This window comes from Corapipo altera, unplaced genomic scaffold (genome assembly GCF_003945725.1).
Source record: "Corapipo altera isolate COAL_440 unplaced genomic scaffold, ASM394572v1 48b, whole genome shotgun sequence".
In the NCBI taxonomy this organism is placed as follows: Eukaryota; Metazoa; Chordata; class Aves; order Passeriformes; family Pipridae; genus Corapipo; species Corapipo altera.
Genome location: NW_020884884.1, coordinates 2296081 through 2315242, shown reverse-complemented (window position 1 = coordinate 2315242; position 19162 = coordinate 2296081). Strand labels below are relative to the sequence as shown.

Here is a 19162-nt window from a genome sequence, read left to right as displayed (position 1 = left end):
TGAAATGAGGTTTGGCAACAAATTTGCTGACAAATGCTTTGGGATAATGCTTGTGGAGAGAAGTATGCTCTCAGAGATGTGACTTGTTAATTCAGTCTGAGGGAAGAAGGTTCAGACCCGTCATTTACTGGAGCCCATTACAGAACTTAATCTGAAGATTTTGACATATTTCCAAGACAAATATGCTACCACGAGTAAGATATGTTCAATAAGGTGTGTGTTCTAGGAAATGAAGACTGTAATTGCCATACTGAAAGAGCTTGTTGTCTATGCAATTTAATAACCTTCTCCTAGCAGTGTCCCTTCTGACACAACATGATTCAGAGATGAATCATGCCAAGCAAATGGTGTCTTTATCATCACATAGCAGACTTGACCAAATGGTTACTGCTTATTATTGGCAGACACGGTAGGATTTGAGCCCTACAGCGTAAAACACTAGGAATTACATCTCCTGTAGTGCTTGTGCCTCTTCAATAAACATCATGAGGATGTTTATAGTTTCCTTCTTACTCTGCAAATCACAGCACTGGCCCAAATTTTTCAGCATGAGTTTTCTCTTTGTTTGTAACAATGAATTAGACTGAAATTCTTTCCAAGTAGCTCTGCTCTGCAAGACAGCTTATGACAGAAACAGAAGTCCAGTACCATTGTCCTTAGCCAGCACTTAACCAAGACACACTTACTTAGCCTTTATAATCTTTCCTTGTGAAACGGTTTCCCCAGCCAGGTAAGAATTTCTGTCACCATTTTCTGACCTCTGTCCAACCTCTGATTTTCCCACTTGATACCGAGTGAGCAAAATAAAATTTGCTATCTTGGCTGCAACCCACATCATTATGGAAAAAAATTGTGGAATGATAGAAGTACAGAGACAAAGGTCACTTGTTGTGCAGTGTTGCAACAACAAAAAAAGTATTCACAAAAATACAGGGTGTGAAAATTAGAAACATTTTTTAAGATTTTAAAACTTGCAAAATACTGAGGAATACGCTACATGCAACATTTTTCTCCAGTAGTAATTCGGAGGCACCATCATAAGATAGCTGAGCTTTAAAAAAGCAACCAAGTCATCTTAAAATCAATCCACTAGTCTAAGATCAGTAATAGCTAGGTAAAGCATTGCCTTGCACCTCATTTACAATATGAGCCACCATTCCTTATTTTAATATTTGTTTATGTATCCAGGCTCTCTAAGGTGTCAGCAAAGTTGCAGAGCAGTGCAGTGTTTCATCCACAGGATCTTGCTTAATAATTATGATGTAAGACAGTAAGTGTTTGGGTCAAATCTTCTCAGACACGTTTCTAGCTTCGCTCATATCTATAGATGTACTTTGCAATGTCAAAAGTTGTTTGTACTGCACTACTTTAGGGCTCCAAGGAATACTGGAGCTTCTGCCTACCAGCACATTTAATTGCTACAAGAACAGCAGTTCTTCATAACTAATTTTTGTTTGTTTAGTTTAGAGCACCTTTATGTAAGAGGTTGCCTAAGAAGATTTGCTTCCTATACAGTTCTGGTGTTTTAGGTGGTGCTTTTTTCAAGATATAGTTCTTACAGATGCCTCCAATTGAGTAACTGGATGACTGGTAATGTTACAGTCTGGTCTTAAAATCTGTGTGTCCGTTCACTGGTTGTGAAGTGACAGAAAATAAGTGTTACTAAGATAAGAAATTCTCTAACCTAAGGTATAAGAAATTTTGTTCCCCTACACATGGGGGATAGTGTGCTCTTCTGAACACCCAGTGCTAACAACAAATACTACCATTGAGAGAAACGGATTTCAGTACATGAACTGGAGTTTGCAAAAACTTCTAGCATCCAAAACTCTTAATCTGAAAAATTTGTAAAAGAATGTATAGCATAGTCAGTGATCTATGACCTAAACTACTTATGCTAAGCATTAGATCATCATGGTTTGGGTGGATAAAGTAATTGTCAAGTGAAGTTTAACAGCACAGCTCATCCCAGAGACCTGTGGTTTGTTTACAAAAGGTCCATGATCTACCCTATCTGGGGCCCACTTGGTGTCCAAGGAAATTTGAGCTCATCCCTTCCATAGATACCACCTAGGGTAGACCAACCTTAAAGATTGAGAAAATCTTTTTGTAATGTAGAAAAAATGACTTCAAAAAGTATGTGGTATCAGTGTGAAAATGGTAAATGTTCAGGGATATAGTAAATGGTCAGTTGTCTTTTTTTTCTTTTCTTTTTTTTTTTCCTGATTGAAAAGCCAACGAAAGATAATTTCAGTTTTTCAATCCTCCCCATGACAAACCTCCTTTTGGGCCTTAAAGGAATGTTTGAAATCATGGCTAAGTGTCCTTGGGGACATCAGCACTGTGGAGATTCCAAATTCCTCTTCCCACCAGGCAACCTACACAAACAGAACACTAATTTATATATTTTTATCGCTGCTGCGCCCACCCACACTGGCTCCCCGAGATGGAAGCCAACAACCTCTCGGGCACACAGTGTAGCTCTTGCGGATGGCCCCGTGCAGGGCTAAGGGTCGCTGTGACTCTGTGAACCAGGCAGGCTGAGCTTTGCTGGGTCTGAGGGTTTCCCAGGGCGCTCTCCACCTTTTCCCGCACTCGGGTCCCGCGAGGCCGCGGTCCATGTCCGCTCTCCGTGCCCCCACGACGGCGCCCCCGAGGGCTCGAACAGCCCGAGCGGGAGGGGCCCTCGGCTCTCACTGGGTTCTGCCCTGCCCTGGAGGAGCGGTAGACAGCGCCCCAGGGGGAGCAGGAGCACGGGCTGCCCTCCCTGCCTTATTCATCAGCTCAGATCTGACCCCTTTCCCCCCACAACCCGCCCCGGAAGCCGCCGCTCGGTCTGTCCGGAACCTTTGGAGCCGGAACGCAGTTTGGCGGCGCGGGGGCCGGGCCGGAGCACGGTGCTGGCTGGACCCCAGGGAAGATGGCGGCGGCCGTGGCGGGCCCACGTGGGCGCGGGACGGCGGCGGGCGCGGGCACAGACAGCGGTAACGAGGGCGGGAGGGTCGGAGCGTGGGCCCCTCTCTTCTTCTAAAGCCTCTGTGTTCCCCGCTGTGGGCCGTCGCTGGCCCTGGCGGCCTCTCCTCTCTGCCGCGCCCGAGCCCGCCGGTGGGTCCGAGGCCCTTCATCCCCCCCACTCCGAACCCTGGGCCGGGGCTTGGAGCCGTCTTCGCGGGGGATGGGAGCTCAGGCCCCGGCACAGCCACTTGCTGAAGCTCCTTCTCAGCCGGGGGTCCCGTGGGTGGCATTCCCGCTGTGCCCAGTCCTGCCCTCTGCTCCTGCCCTTCTCTAGTCAGCTAGGGGGTACCGACAGCAGATGGTTAATTCCCTGGGCCCACCAAAATAACTTTCGCTGCCTCCTTGGGAGCGGGGGGAGCGACTGTGCAGAGCTGCAAAAGTTCTCTGTGCCAGACCGAGATCTGCTTCTATTCCGAAGAAAACCCGTGGGATACGCAAGTTAGTGATTCAGCAGGAGAGCGCAAACACTCATACTCCATCCTTTACGCACAGTTCTGCGCTCTTCTTGCCTCCTTGTGAGTTGAGAGGGTGTACCTAACTAGTTGTGATCGCTTTTTAATTATATCTTGTAATTGGATTACTTTTTTTTCTTTATTCTGGGAGGAATCAAGGTTGTGGCCGTTTGGAGCTGTAGCTCACATTGGTTCTGTTTGCTTTGAGGGTCAAAACTGAACCCAAGGGAAAGCTTTGTGTGAGAGCTTCTTTCAGAGCTCGTTTTGGAATGTTTTCTGTATTTAACTGTGCGTCTACACCTTCATCACTGAGCAAGTTTAGAAGAGTAAAGTATGGAAATGTGCATTTCCCACACACACAATTAAGACTTTTTACATTAAACCTGTGCCAGGCTTTAAGCTTTACAATTCAGAACAGAGCTTCAGGTCCTACTTCTGATAGAGTTAATCTAGTCTAAATTACTCTGAAATACCTCTGCTTTATCTCATGCTGTTGTCTGATGCTCTGATGTGTAAAAGAGTAAGTTAAGGCTGGTCCTTGAAGCCTCGTTAATCTCTCTGTAATTGTTGAAAGCAAAATGTTGTTGGTATTATCTGGCACTATCCTCCTATATTACTGGCAAAAAATATTATGTAAAGGAAATTAATACATAATTCTGCAATTTTCCTTTTTATAAGTCTGATCTGTTATTTATGGCTAACTGTCAAGCAACTGGGGAATTCACCTTTGGACTTTTGTTAGTAGTTAGCTTTTGTATCTATAAAAAAGTCATAAGTGGGGGTTGATTAATTGTTTAAAAACTAGATAGTGTTATCCTAGCATGGACAAGGCCTAGGGATGAAAAGTTGACATTGTTTTACCTATAGGAACCAGGCTGTGGTGATGCACCAGTTTCTTCATATGCAGTGGTTTGAATTTATTTTTTTTAATCTGGAACTCAGGATATGGAAACATACTGATATCTAAAAGGATAAAAAGGATGCCTTTAAGTAGTTAGTGAATGTGTTCAACATATCTGCAGCTTCTAAATTTCCACTTTATAGGAAGGACTGTTGAAAAAAAAGATCAAACCCATTATTTATCTCAAGTGGAGTGTGATGCAACACTGTGTGCACCTTGATGCTAGTAGAAGTCATCCTGATCTAGATCATGACTAAGTACTCAGTAATTATTTCTCTTCCACATTTGTTTTGTAAACATGTAATTTTACTCCTGTCTCTGACGGTAACTAAATGCTCTCCAAGCCTCTAAATGTGCCTGGGCATTAGAGGTTTTGTTTTAAATTGATTAATGCCACTGTTTTGCTGCTATGTCGGGCTGTATTTTTTCTGGTTTAAAAAGGCACATGGAGAAGGCAGAATAATGAATAAGTCTGGCAACAGAGTGTATGTTTATGTTTGCTAAGTAATTAAAAAGACAGTTGATTAATGGGGAATGTCATTAATAGCTGTCTGCATGGCTTTATAGAAAACAGATCTTGTGAAGCAGTCCTGACTTCGTTCTCTTAATGATTTGATTGATAAAGGTAGTTCATGGCATAAAGCAGTGCTTACAAAGTAAAGTACTTGGCTCAGTAGTACTGTGAGTACAGTAGCAGTAATGGTAGTAGTAGTAGTAGTACTCTTTTTCAAGTAGTGTGAGTGCTAGATGCGTGAAAGTGAGTCAACTGGTGGGGAATTGGCCCCTTGCTAGTGGGACTGGGCAGGGTCAGAAACCAGCCTCCTTCTGTCCAGTACTTGGTTTGTGGCCTTGAAAGTTGTATATAAAGAAATTAATTTAAAATTTCACATGACACAAATATTAGTGGAATAGTAGTTAATAGTAGCAGGAAATATGTGTGCTCTTCATTACGTGATAAAGTGGGTCCACTGAAATAACCAAACAAATTTTAGCACACCCTAAACTTGCAGCCCGTTTCATTCTAGTTAATCTGCACCATTAAAGACTTTAATTTTTGCAGTTTGACACACTGAACAGACAAATGAGGAAAGTGGCAGATTATTCATGTGTTTGATGTGCCATCTAGTTGGCTGTTCTGTGCTCTCTTGATGTTGCTTGATTACTAACTTTGATATTGTTGCTTCAGCTCCTTTAGTTTTGTTTTGAAGGGCTCAGAGGGTAAGGAAACTTGAGTTTGGGGGTGTTTTATTTCTGTATTAAGAACTTGAACAGTTACTTATGGCAGAAGAGCTTAGTGCTTCTGGTTTCTTTAGAGTACCTGATGACTCTTTTGATTCTGCATTTCACAAAACAATCTCCCCTGTGTTCATTGTACTTTGGTAATTGTATTTTTGATGGCATTGTTTTCCCTGGGCAGATTTTTTTTTCACATAAGGAATGCCCTCCCAGCTTCAGTTTAATCCCTGTGGCTGTTTGCACTCAAACACCAGATGTCACTGTTGCAGTTTGTATGTATGTGTGTACATACACATATGTATACATAAGATATGTATGTATATGCATTTATAAGTTATAATTTCTGAACTGGGAAATATAGGGGTTTTTTCCCCCCACAATTCCAGCCCTAAACATTAAAATATTCATATTCTAACAAAAAATATCCAAGGTTGCCTTTTCCCTTTTAGCCATCCACTTCAATCACTTTAAATCATTATTGAGATGAGCAAGCGCTTGCATTGCATAGTTTCTAGTAAATTCATTATGATGGTGTTTGCCTGCTTGAGGAAGTAATTGTAACAGTACATGTGCAGCAGTACGTGGCCCTGGACTCAGATAACATTTACATATGGAGCAAAGTGATATGGAACTACCAGTGATGGATCCTTACCAGAAAAAGTACTGATAATTTTTTTTTTTTTTTTAATCCCTAGATTCTGAGTTAAGCTCAGAACTTCCAGAAGACAGCTACTCTTCAGGAGATGAAGCCCTGGATGGTGATGATGAAGATGAAACAGCAGCGCCTGGCAATGTGGTTGAAGAGGCAACAACCTCCAAAGATGGCCCAAGTTCAGGCTGGGCAGATGCCATGGCAAAAGTGCTCAACAAAAAGATTCCACAGAATAAGTCCACCATCTTGTCCAAGAATAAAAGCTTGGAGAAGGAGAGAGAAAAGGAAAAACAAGAAAGGCTGGAAAAGAGGATGAAGGTGAGAAAAAGATGCAGTATTTCCTATGTAGTCATAGTCAGGTGGGCTACTATATGCAAGATAGTCTCAGCAGAGATTTGGGAGAGTGCTCTGAGGCTATCTCAGTTTTGGAATCTCTCTTCCACAGTGATGTCAAGTAACTTCAATTTTTTTACTTTCCAGTCATGCTGTGTAGGGCTTTTTCCCTTACTGCATTTTCTGGGTCATCAGGCAGGCTGATCTTTGGCAGCAGGACTGTTCCAGTCTGTCGGCTTAAGGTGTTTTTGTTGTTGAGAGGGTGAAAGCAGCTGCTTTAAGCTTGGTTTTCTAATTCTGTTGTTAGTTTGGAGTGAAATTCACGTGGTCAAAATTAAAAGTCAAAATAGTTCTGTATCACAAAAGGTGAGAGGGAGAAAAAGAAGAAAACTTCCTTCATTTAAATTATGCCACAACGTCCGAAATCAAGGCCTCTAGGTTGAGACTGTAGTAACTATTGATGCGGTTGTGACTACTTGTTTGCTCTCCTCAATGATTTTCTTGATTAGAAACTACTGTTTCTACTACTGTAGAAAACTGTGTCTGTTCCCTAAATAGCTTTCTGGTTCTGAACCTGTTACGAAGAGAGCAAAATTATGTTGGCAAGTAAGTCTTTTGTTTGTGTCTTTAGTGGAACTTTTAATTCCAGGCTGTGATTGATTTACCTTCAGGCTACAAATGCATTAATGGTATTAATGTCTCATCTTACCCATTCTGTTTCAGTGGGATAGCCAGGTTAGTCACCTGACAGTTTGGGACATGCTGTGGTTGGGCCACAGCTTGCCTTTTAAATGCAGAGATGCTTCAGTACAGCATCTGCGCGGTTCTGGTTGTCCTAAATACCTGTTCTCATCCAGTAAATATGTGGGAATACTGCAGAACAGAGGTGGGCTACAGGTCCCCAAACTGACTTGTTTACCTTAAGAAAACTTAAAAGTGCTCTGCCTTCCACTGATTGCTTGCTGATGAAAGGTAGGGTAGGGCAGTTCTTTTGATGAAAGGCCAAAACATGGTCATAAACTCAGAAATTCATAGTGGTTTGCCTGGAATTATAAAGATAAGGACTCTGAAATTCCACTAAAAACTTCTTGCATAAAACAGATTTAATGGAACATCACTAGGCCTAGAACACTATTAAATTGTTCAAAGGGGAAGAAAAAAATTCACTACCTTTCTCCTGAAGCAGAGACTGTGAAATACAGTGGTCTCCTATTTTAGCAGAAACAAAGCTGGTGATATTGTGGCCCCTGGTAATGGAAAATGCATCAGTTTGGTTTTGAAACAGAGAGACTCAAAAGAAAAAGACAAAAATCAGTATTGTACATGAGTTGTTGTCTGGTGGATACTTGGTGCTCTTCCTGGTGTTTGAGTTCTGCCTGTTGCAGTCTTTGATGTGCCTCACTGTTGGTCACAGAGCTGTACTGGGATTAATTCTGTGGGGGAAGTCAAATTCCCAAGGCTTAAAATGTGACGTGCCTGTCTTGGTAGACACAGAATTTTATTATGTATGAATTTCTCTGTGATCAGCTTGTGAGTCTTGGAGTTGAAAGCGGTGTTTGAATAATTTCCTTGCTCATGGCAGTTAGTGTGAAAGCATTTTTATTCTAGACTTTTGTCACTGAAAGCAGGTGATTCTTTGAGATTTGACTGTGGGCCCTGGTGTGTCAACGCAAGAGACTTACCTCAGACCTGTTGTCCAGCCCCATATTGGAGCCTCCCTTAGCCTCAAACCAAACTGAACTTTGCAGATTTTTTTTTTTCTTCCTGCTACATACTCTATCAGTGTATGCTGCATTCTTATAACAATATTTATAATGCAGCTCGATAAAAAGCGGGAATGGGAAATGATGTGCCGAGTGAAGCCAGATGTTGTCAAAGACCGAGAGAAAGAAAGAAATCTTCAGAGAATTGCCACAAGGTAAGAGTTTTTCTGAATGCTTTCCTTAAATATATGTGTATCAAAAAGAGGAGGAAAAGGGGAAGAAAAGGCTTATGCAGGTAATCTGTTTCCAATCAGTTTGAACTCTTAAGAAGTGACTACCAGGAGCCGAGAGATTTATATACAGGTCTGCATTGTACAGTATCAAGTTCAGCAAAAGATTTCAGAAGCTTTATGAAAGAGTAAAAATTTAGATGGGAATCTAATATTTGCTTAACAGAAGTGCTTTGTTGAATCCCATCATTTTGTTAATTTAATGCTTTAAAAATGCAGAACAGTTGTTTCTACTGTTCTGGTTTTTTGCTTCTCTGCAGAGGATTCACCAGACTGATGGCTGTAAAGTTCAGTGTGTTCAGTAGTTTGGTGTCACAGAACTAGTTGAACACCTTGATGTGCTGCCTGTGTCTGCCTCCTTAATCATTCCTCTGCCTTGTCCCCTTACTTCAGCTGCCCTTGAGATCTTGCCTGAGGAATTCAATATCTGGTTGTAGGACGAGTAATGTGCTTCTGAGGATGAAACATGCTCATGCACTGATTTCAGTGCCAAGTTACTATGCTTACTTCAGGGTCTGAATAGTTATGTGTGGATTTGTTTGTTACTGGTTCCTAGCAATAACTGTAAAGGAGGAGTGAACATTATAGCAAATGTTACTTCTTAACCAAATTGAGGTTCCCCCTAACCATTCTGGGGAGCTAGAAGCTGTCCAGCATCTGCACCAGTTAGTTGCTTTGGTAGGGGGTTCATTTCTGTAAAAGGAACTTGAGTTAAAAAATTTGTTCTGTTGTTTTTTCCCCTATCCCAGAGGTGTTGTACAATTATTTAATGCTGTCAGGGCGCACCAAAAGAACATTGATGAGAAGATGAAGAAAGCTGGGAGCTCTGACAGGCGACGTGCTAAACTGCTGTCTACTGTTTCAAAGAAAGATTTCATCAGTGTTTTAAGAAACATGGAGGGTGCTAAAGGAGGCAAGAATGATGGAAAGGCCACAAAATGTAAAGAGGTAGGCTTCATCTGTGAGAAGAAAATGCATACAAGATACCTTCTCAGTATAGTTACTGTATGTTAATGTGCCTGCTCTTCATAACAGCTGTGATCCAAATGGCTGGGGTGTTTTGAGACTTCTTAGCAAGGGAACAAGTAGCTCTTAGCCTGTTTTCTCTGTATTTTGAGTATCAAAATACAAAGTGCTGTATGTTAAAAAAAAATATAGGATTTTTTTTCTTGGGTTTTGCATCAAGCATGGAACAAACTGCTAGATTTTAGTGGGTCGTGACATTTGGAATTTGGCCAATAATAGCTCCTTAAAAATTGTTAAAGACATGGAGGCTCTTCGTCTTACACAGTGTATTAGACTGTACTACTTGTGTGTACCCAGAGTTTAGTCATGTCAAACTCACTTCCTTCAGATGATTGCGGTATCCAGAACTGAAGGGATTTGCTGTACAAAGTGAATACCACAACAGAAGGAAATAGAGACATATTAAACATTATATGTAGGCTTTTCTTTCCCTGATTCTGTATGCGTATTTAGGTTGATGTGGCTTCATTGCTGTTATGATGTTTTGGAAAGAAATACACTCCACTTTTTCTAACATGTTTGAGGCGCGGTGTAATTAGACTTGCCCAACTCTTCAGTGATTCTTTCAGCTCACCAAGTAGCTCAGGGTTGAAAACAAGTTCCTCAGACATACTCTCTCTCGTATTTCAGAAGCTGCACGTTTTTGAAGCGTATTTGTGTTCAGGTTTGAACTCTGTGCTCAGTAGTGGGTGGAATACTGCTGTTGGCCCAGACTCACAGCAGTTAACTAAGTGCTTTTCTGTGCCAGGAAGAAATACTTTAATCAGTTGGGAGACAACAGTTTGTCATATGTTTTTTGTTTGTGTGCACTTGGGGAACATGCTGAAACACTGCCTAGCATGAAGTGCTCATACAATTTTCATGCAAGTGTAATATTAAAGTATTTTTTAAATTCTTCAGATAATAAGAACAATTTAGCTTGGTGCTGACACTTTATTTCTCCTTAAATAATTCCAGCTTGCTTTTTTGGTTGGGGGAGCGTGCATGTGTGTGGTTCTGGTTTTTTTTGTTTGGTTTTTTTTTTCCTCCCCTGGAATAGCAGAATATCAGAACAATAGCAGTGCCAACTAGTGTTGTAGTCACCATTGAAGCAATAGCTGAGCAAGAACTAGGACCTTTGTTTTCTTTTGTGTCAGATTGTAGCAGGACAATTTTCTAATTAGTAGGTCAGAAAACGTAGATTGCAAATGTTTCTATACTATAAAAAAAAAGTCTTATTTTGGCAGCATCAGTAAGAGCATATTTCCATTCAAGTGCTCTGGAGATGCTTTAGAGGCTGGCTGGTTATTGTTGGGTTTGACTGTTAGTGTAGGTGCTGCCTTCACATTACTTGTGAACAAAAGCTGGACAGGGATCGAGGTTTTTGGTTGGATTTTTTAAATAGTGTGTCTGCCTAGATAGACCACCCCTCTTCCTCTCTTCCTTACTGCCTCTGCTTCAGTGACTCTCCATTCAATACTGAATCAATCTCTTCAATAACTCCTTTTCAAGCTGTTTTTAATCTTCCTTATTTTCTCTTGAGAACATATCTTACTCATTTAGCAGGCTCCCATCCTGGTAGTTAATGCTTGAGCTTGAGGCCAAAATCTGATCTGCAGTCTTCTCTTCAGAATTACAGAGACATTTAGCCACTGAACAGTACTGTTGGCCTCCACTGTCATAGCTCTGCTTCTTGGTCTTTGGGGGTTTATCAGAGGGTAGTAAGCAGGATGAGGCTTTTCGGTAGTGAATTCCTTGCAACAGGAGTTTGGTAGTTGTTTATGCCATCTGAAAGCTTTTGTTTGTTTGTTTGTTTTGTGGGTTTGTTCTTTCTAGCAGACTGCTTTCTTTTTACCATTTGAGAGTATAGCATGTATTTAATTTTTAGAAAAGAGGGGTGAAACATATTTATTTATCTCAACAAAAACAATGGAAGAGATGCCAATCCCAAACTCCAGGCATTCTGCCATCAATTAAAATGCAGTCCAGAACAATAAAAATACTACCCCACCCACATGAAACAAGCAGTCAGCAGGAAAAATAGCAGAATAAAGTTTCACCAGTGAAAGCAAACCCTTCTTGACTCAAGCCCTGTGCTGTGACAGGAGACTTGACTGTATTTGTGGGAATGGGCTAATGCTTCTTCTTGCTCTGCAGTACTTTTTGAATGCAGAATTTGCTGCATATTTTTGAAAATTTGGTAGTTTCTTCCAGATGTCAGGGATTGTTGAAGAAACCCCTTATAAAGCTCTGTTTTGATTGACTTCTTAGTCAAGTATATTTATATATGAGAAAAAGAAATTGAATGCTCTGTAAAGGCCCATCTGCAGCAGAATTTGGTTCTCTACTTCCATCAGCTTCAGACACTGATGGGAAGGGCAAGTAACCTGTGCCCATGAGAACGTTGTTTATAGTCTTGTATACTTTTAGTCATTGACCTAATTATTACTTAGCGTACACCAACCAATGTAACTGCAAAAAAAAGACTTCAAGGCTGTGAAAGTTTTCTTGTGCCCGTCTTGTGAAACTGTAGCCCTTCTTGGGGTTTCGTGTGCCCAGATGGGAGTAATTACTTTTCTGAGCTGGAGCCAAAACCTTTGCCTTTCATATAATTAGCTGTTTATCAAGGTATTTCTTAATACTTGCTGAGCCAGCTGACTTGTGTAATATTTTATCCTGTTTTTTTTTCCAAGGGACGGTGCACGATGCTTGCCTCTGGGTAAGATCATCTAATATTCCTCCCCTTACCACTTTGTCTGAAGCCTTGCAATGTGGGAGAAACATATAATAATTTTCTTTTTTAAAAAAAATCCTATGTGTTTGTTGTTTAGGTGTTTTGTTTTTTTTTTTAAGTTTTGGGGTGGGTTTTTTTTGGGAAGCATTTATTGGCAGATATGAAAGCTTTCAATCTTGTTCAACACAATCCTTACAGAGCAGTTTTTCATTTCAGTACGTGTTGGTTGTATCTTGCAGCTTCCCACCTGTAAGATATTGTAAGAAATATTATTAAACTACAGGTTTAGAAAAGGTACCTATCAGAGATGCTGTTTTTCCAGCCCTGAAGGCTGAGATCATCTTTATGTCTATGGAAGAAATACAAAAGTAGGTAGTGGCAGTAAAGGATTCCTTGCAGGAATCTTTTGTTTTCTTTAGGTCCTGAAGAAATTTCTGGGTGCTCTGAGGAAGTACCTTTGCTTCCAGTGTTGAATGAAGTTTCTGATCTCTTACAGTTGTGCAGACGTGTTGGCTGATGTAGTGAATTACAAGAGGTCTTCAAATCTTAATGTAAGGAAACAAAGAATTTCAGAGTTAGCATTCTCAGAGCAGCCTCACCTTTTCTCCCTTACTGCATGTCAGGGCAACAGGGTTGTTCAGTACCAGATTTCATCTTGACTATTTTGCTTGTCATTTGTGCTACTCCCTGTAAAGCATTACTGTGTGGTAAAACATTTTTCTAGTGACATACAAACAACTGGCATGAACGTTACAGATACTATTTATGACAAGCATAACCTGAACTCATGAACCTTTCATTTTCAATTAGGCCTTTGTAGCATGATTTTGCTTCAACGTGTAAGTTTTCTTACACCAGATCTGTGACAGAGCATTTCAATGGTGGAAGAGCAGGATTTCCTGGCCTACTTCAGTAACCATGATCCAAATTCTGTAAGGTAATTTTTCTGTAAATGTGCTGGCTACATGACCTGAAGGTACAATTTGCTTCCTGTGTTGTGATGACATCTGGAAAAAATTGGTTATTGGTCTCAAAATAGTACCTATTCTAAAATAATTTATTGATAGGAAGGAAGATGAGTGGAGAAGAATACAAGTGCTATTTCATATCAGCTATTGCTCATATGGGATTTGAAATAAAGTGCTTTTCCAGAAAAGTTCCTTCTGCCTGAAGCATATTTTATAAATGCTCCTAGTGGTTAGTAAGTAATTTTTAAGCACAGTGATTAGAGTCAGGTTTACTAGAGATTTTTCTTTTGTTCATAAGACTAATTTTAAGCAGTAGTTTAAAGATTGTTCAAGGGCAGGAGAAGTACTACACTTTTGACTTTGACTGCTGTTCTTATTGGGATACAAGAAGTGGCATTGGAGCTTTCATTTTTCAAGTTAAATGAGGGTATAAAATGTTCTTTTCAGCTTAAATGTTAGGTCTGTAAAAACTGTGAGAGTGCCTTCTTTTTCTTGCAGCTGTGTGAGTACTGGCCATCAGCATGTTCTGTTTTTTCCCAATCTTTCCACAGTATAGAAATGGGGAGGAAGGGCAGAAAATAATACTATTTTCATCCATATATCTGTTTGAAGTTACAATAGTCTGAACAATTGCTTTAACTAGCTGTAGGAAATAGTTTGTTACTGAAGTATGGATAAAGGCAGAGATGATTTCTAGAAATCTGATAAGGTGTATCAACACCTTTTTTAATCTTAAAAGGAAACTTTTTTTCCTTAGGTGATAATGGCATTGCAGAGTAGCAGAAGTTTATTACTACAAATGTTGTGTGCTGGTTTTACAGAACAAATTGAAGGAGTAACCAGGCATGCATGTATTCCAGCAGATTTGAGGGGGCAGCCAACTATTAATTTAGTTCAGCTGCAGTCATAATAGATGTGTTCTCCCAGTTTTAATAAATGCTTTCCCATCACATGCACAGAAACTTTTAATTTGGATTCCTCCGGATACTGCATTTTTACCTGTTTTTCCCAAACGTATGTACATACTCTTGAAAGTCACCTCTTGTATGTTTGGAGCTGATGCTTTTAACTTAGTTTCTTGGTTTCATACCAGAAGGCTGCTGACTACCTAATTGCTGTATGCTGCTTTTTATTCGTAGAGGCAAATGTAGTGTAGCCTGCCACCAGTTTGCTATATCCTATAGTCCTTATGCTCTTTAAGGTAAAGAGTTGTTTTGAAGTATTAGAAGTTGTTGGATGGTGATGTTTTTACTTTTTTACTGTTTAGAAGATGTACTGACTTAAACGGTTTGGGTATCAACAGGATTAGGTTTTTAAGATGTGCAAGCTCAGTTCCCTATCTGTTGCCGTAGCTGGTAACGCACATCTGTGTCAATGTGGGAATGTAGGTCAATATTTGTCAATATTTAAATGTGTATTTGATTGATAGATGTCAATAACTTGACACTGTGAGTTCAACTCCAGATAAGAGGATTAAGAATGGTGTGATGGGCTGTATTTCACCAGGTTAACCCTTTTTCCTGTGTTTTATACTCAGTTCCCTTTCTGTTCTTGTTTTTCCAAATACTTGATCAGAAGTCAGAAAGGAAAAAAGACTGTGATTTTGCAGTTTGCTCCCATCTATCTCTCTTTATCCTCTTCCTGTTTTATGTTCCTGACAGATTCTTTCCCCCTGCACCTGAGGACCAAGCACACAGCCCAGCATCCTGGTGCCTGATGTGAGGGCAGCCCTGACAGTTGTTCTCACAGAAATGACACCTTCTTTGTCATCATGAGTCATGCACAGTCCAGCTTAACGCTGTCTTCTAAAATACTTTAGTATGTGATATGACAGTATGTGATCAGTGAGGACAGATATCTTCAGAGAATTTGGATGCTAAATGCCTATTGTATCTACTGAGGTGATGACCTGAGGTTTGGGGAGGGCAGTCTTCTTCCAGATGTTTATAACTTGTCCCAGTCCAGGCAAATGTTTATGGAGATGGCAAAAGATATGTTCCCAGCTGCAAAATACATCCTTAACTGATTTTTAAGTTCAAAAAGAATGAATCATGCAAGGCTTTAATGGATTCCTGTAGGAAATGTCTCTTTCCTTCTTGGAGCTGAAGACAAAATATTTTAAGTTTGTCTTTCTGTGAAAAGGAATGAATTGATTTTAGTTGAAACATTGCAAAAGCCTTCAGCACCAAGTGGCTGAAGTTTGGCAAATTTTTAAGTGAATATAAACAGGGACTTGTGATTGAAATACTGAGACAGCTCCATCTGTCATATTTGAAAGTAACTTGCCTTGCTATTTGTTTATTAGTGCACAGGGTACTGCGATGGTGGTTTTTTTCCCAGAAGATGTTGCAAGGGTTTTTTCAGTAAAACTATGTCTAAAACAACCACATTTGAAAAACTTGTGGCATACATCTTCTTTTGATCTTCCCGTAAGTATACAAAGCACTAAGAGTCAAATCCTATTAGACTTTTATCTGGTAAATCGAGTTGGAAACCTTATAAAAGCAGCTCTCCACTTTTGGCTTTGTTCATAACTCTTATAGGCAGGGCAATATACTTAGAGAAAAATACATCTAAACATTTCATAAAGTTTTATAAAAAAATGTTCTCTGGAAGTAAGAGTTTGGGTGGAGCTTGTCTATCTGAACAAGTTTGTTTCCCCCATCTAAGCATTTTCTATTGGAAATTATCTTGAAAAGTGATTCCTTTACTTTGAAATTTTATTAAGGTATAAAATGTTCTGATTTCTAGAGTGTTGAACTAGCAGATGTGTATTATAAATGACCTCTGTGGGCACCTACTCATCTGTTTATCTTGGTAGACTTAAGGAGTGGTGGGTGAAACTGCTTCCAGCTTTCAATGGTTAGAGATTTGCTGAGTTCAGTATTTCTTTTTTTGTATGGGAAAATCTGACCAGTTTTTAATGAGTGTTTCTGAAATTTACTGAAAGCTTAGAAAATATACGTTGTTTTTTTTTAACCTAGTATTATTACAAATTATACTAAAGCTGCCTCTTGGAAAGATCTGACCTCTTTTTGGTTCATTGCTGAACCCTGGACAGTGTTCTGCAGGTGGTCTGTGTCATTTCTTCTCCACCTGCAGCTGTTGGGAAAACCCATACAGAAACATAGAAGGAGATGGAAAGGTCAGAAATGCAGAGAAAGGGTAGCCAGATGGCTAAGATAAGGGATTGGGATCATGGGCGGTTTACATATTCCTTCATCGGGTTTAAGCTGCTTTTAGAAAGCAGCCTGGGAGTGTTGAGGGGTATAGTCTGTTCCTTAATGAGTTTGCCACTCATATGTGATAGTGTGGGGGAAATTACAGGAATATAAAATCAGAGAGACTTGGATTTGAAGACCTTTAGGATATGTTGCAGAAGCTATTTAAGTAAAAGCAGGGGCAATGGGGGTAGGGAGGTTTAGTCTGACAAGCTGCTTAGTAGACATAAAAACTTAGGTATTTCACATTTAGTAATAAAATTACACAAAAGCTAGTTCCTTGTGGGCTCTGGGATTTAGTTTTTTCCTCACCCTCCTACCTCATAGTTTTTTGGATCATTATGCTTCTTTTGGGACTCAAATGTAAGTGGAAATCCTGAGTCAGGAAGGGGAGGCTTTTTATTAGCCCTACTTCTTCCTCATCAGCTGGAAGTGATGGACATGGTCATTACTGTAGCTTTCATTGTTTGAGACAGGCTTTTGGGAATCTCTGTTACACTTCTTGCTGAATCATAATGACAAATTGAAGGATTTCACCATCATTTGTAGGAAATAATTTGAGTCATATTCAGATCATTCAAAATTTTTCAAGCTGCTAATTTATTAAAAAAAAAAAAAAAGAATCAAAAATACTCCAAACAGCTGCAGATCTGCACGTTTCTTTACTGTGCCAAAAGACAAGCCTTTATAAAAACCTGCAGAAAATTTTAAGTACCCAGTTGAGATAGTGCACAAGTATCTTGCATAAATGGGTGACATCTGAGAAAAATCTGTTGTGACTTGAAAATGTTTATCTAAAGTAGACTGTTGAAAGACATGAGTACATGACTTCTGAGGGATAGCACACTGAAGGCCTTAGTCTTGACTGGATGCTTTTTACCACGCACTCTTGCTGTATCTGCCTATTTTCCAGGTGCAGCTTGATGGTTCAGGAACTGTGCAACTTGCAGCAAGGATGTTGTGGATCTCTGTATTGTTTAGGTTGATCTTTAAACTCTGTCTGGAGAAAATACACATTAAGAAATGTAGGACCAGCTGATGGAGAGAAGTTTTTTTTATTACATGTGAGAAGTGGTGTGGCATTTATTTCTGGATTGAAGTGCTACCTATGTAGAAAAGTTCTTTATTCCTTTATCTTGAATACCATCCAAACAGAAAAACTCCTGGTACATAATCTTCCTTTTAGTAATAATGATGGAAGCTGGTAAGGAGTTGTCCATATAAGATTGCTCTTGGTAATTAACCAGTATGCTTTCTAGTACAAAATGAACAATATTTTGCAGACTGTTTAGCTGAGTTTAATGACTACAATTCAACTAGTTTGAATACCATAACTTGCTATAAAATTTTTTGTCTAATAAACAATGAAAGTGTAATATATGGCTTTAAACACAAAAGTCTTAATCATATGTTGTTTTCAACCAGTACTTGTTGGGTCTTTATGTCAAGTATTAATTGATCCTGATGCTGTGCTTTGTTTGCTCTAAGAATTCTGTCTATCAAGTGCATGAACCATGAAAGCTGTGTGAAGACTTAGTGGTGAATAAAGTATGCAAGTAACAGGTGAATACACAGATAGTAATGGCCAGGACAGTAGACAGGAGTTTCACTGTCAGTAATATAACTGCTGATAAACAGGTGTTGCAGATGCAAAGGTAAAAACATATAGATGAGGAAGATGAAGGAGTTTTGTTTTTACAGGAGATAAAAACAAGCAGGACTGAAAATGAGTTGTGGTGGCATGCTGAAAGAATATATGGGCTATAAATTATCTGCCCTGATGTGTTGCATGATAACCTCATACAGGGCATGTGCTATTTGTCTTTTCCAGGTATCTTCTCTGGAATAACTTGCAGTCTACTTTGAGCTTATCTTTACTTGGTACCTTCTTAAAAATGCTTACTTGTGGACAGGGTTCTTTTCTTTTTTTTTTTTTTTTAATGTCAGTGGAGTGACAAGTGGAAAGACAGTGTAGTTACTTGATGTTTACGACATTGTCATTTTGCCTTGTATTTAATTGAACATGAGTTACAAATTACAGAATGTATTCCGCAAGGGGAACTGTTGGTATGGGTAAAGGTAACACTTCATACCTGAGTCGTAACTTATCTATAGGATTATTTAGGTGAGTCTTACTTTCAGGTGAGTTTTTATTTTCTGTGGGCAGCTTCTGGTGTAGCATGCCCATGCTATTCATCATGCTCATTAAAACATGTGAAGGGAATCTCCATGCCGGTATAGCCAAACATGTCTTGTAGCAACATGTGGTAAAATTCCTTGTGCAGCAGAAGGGTTTCTGAGATGGCTGCTGGAGAACAGCACAGGCTGAGGAGTTCCAGAGCGTCCTATATGCAGAAGGGGCCCTGTGTTAAGCTTGAACTCTTAAAATATTTTTGCTTTTTTCTGACAGAAATAACAATTTATGAGGCTTCTGGTGAACCAAGGCTGAGGAAATCTGTTCTCTCATCAGCTTTTCCTAAGATTTTTCTTTGCAACTGAGCATTTAATAATGATGCTCATGAATTGTCTTCTATGCTTGGGCCCAGATTAATGCTTGTTTTTATAAAATCCGTAATTCAGTTCTGACCCCTATAAAGTTGGGACATGTTTAAGCCTTTGCATGCCAACCCAAAGCATTCCTTCTCATTCGCA

General features: G+C 39.8%; 1 protein-coding gene across 1 annotated transcript in view; it reads left to right on the top strand.

The window, feature by feature from the left end:
* Positions 1–2915: 2915 nt before the first annotated feature.
* Positions 2916–19162, top strand: part of RRP15 (ribosomal RNA processing 15 homolog) — a 29987-nt gene continuing 13740 nt past the window's right edge. Inside the window, exons 1-4 of the mRNA XM_027641351.1 lie at positions 2916–2984; positions 6300–6574; positions 8410–8507; positions 9332–9530. Coding sequence (XP_027497152.1) covers positions 2921–2984; positions 6300–6574; positions 8410–8507; positions 9332–9530 — 636 coding nt within the window. The 5' untranslated portion in view covers positions 2916–2920. The remainder of the gene's footprint in view (positions 2985–6299; positions 6575–8409; positions 8508–9331; positions 9531–19162) is intronic.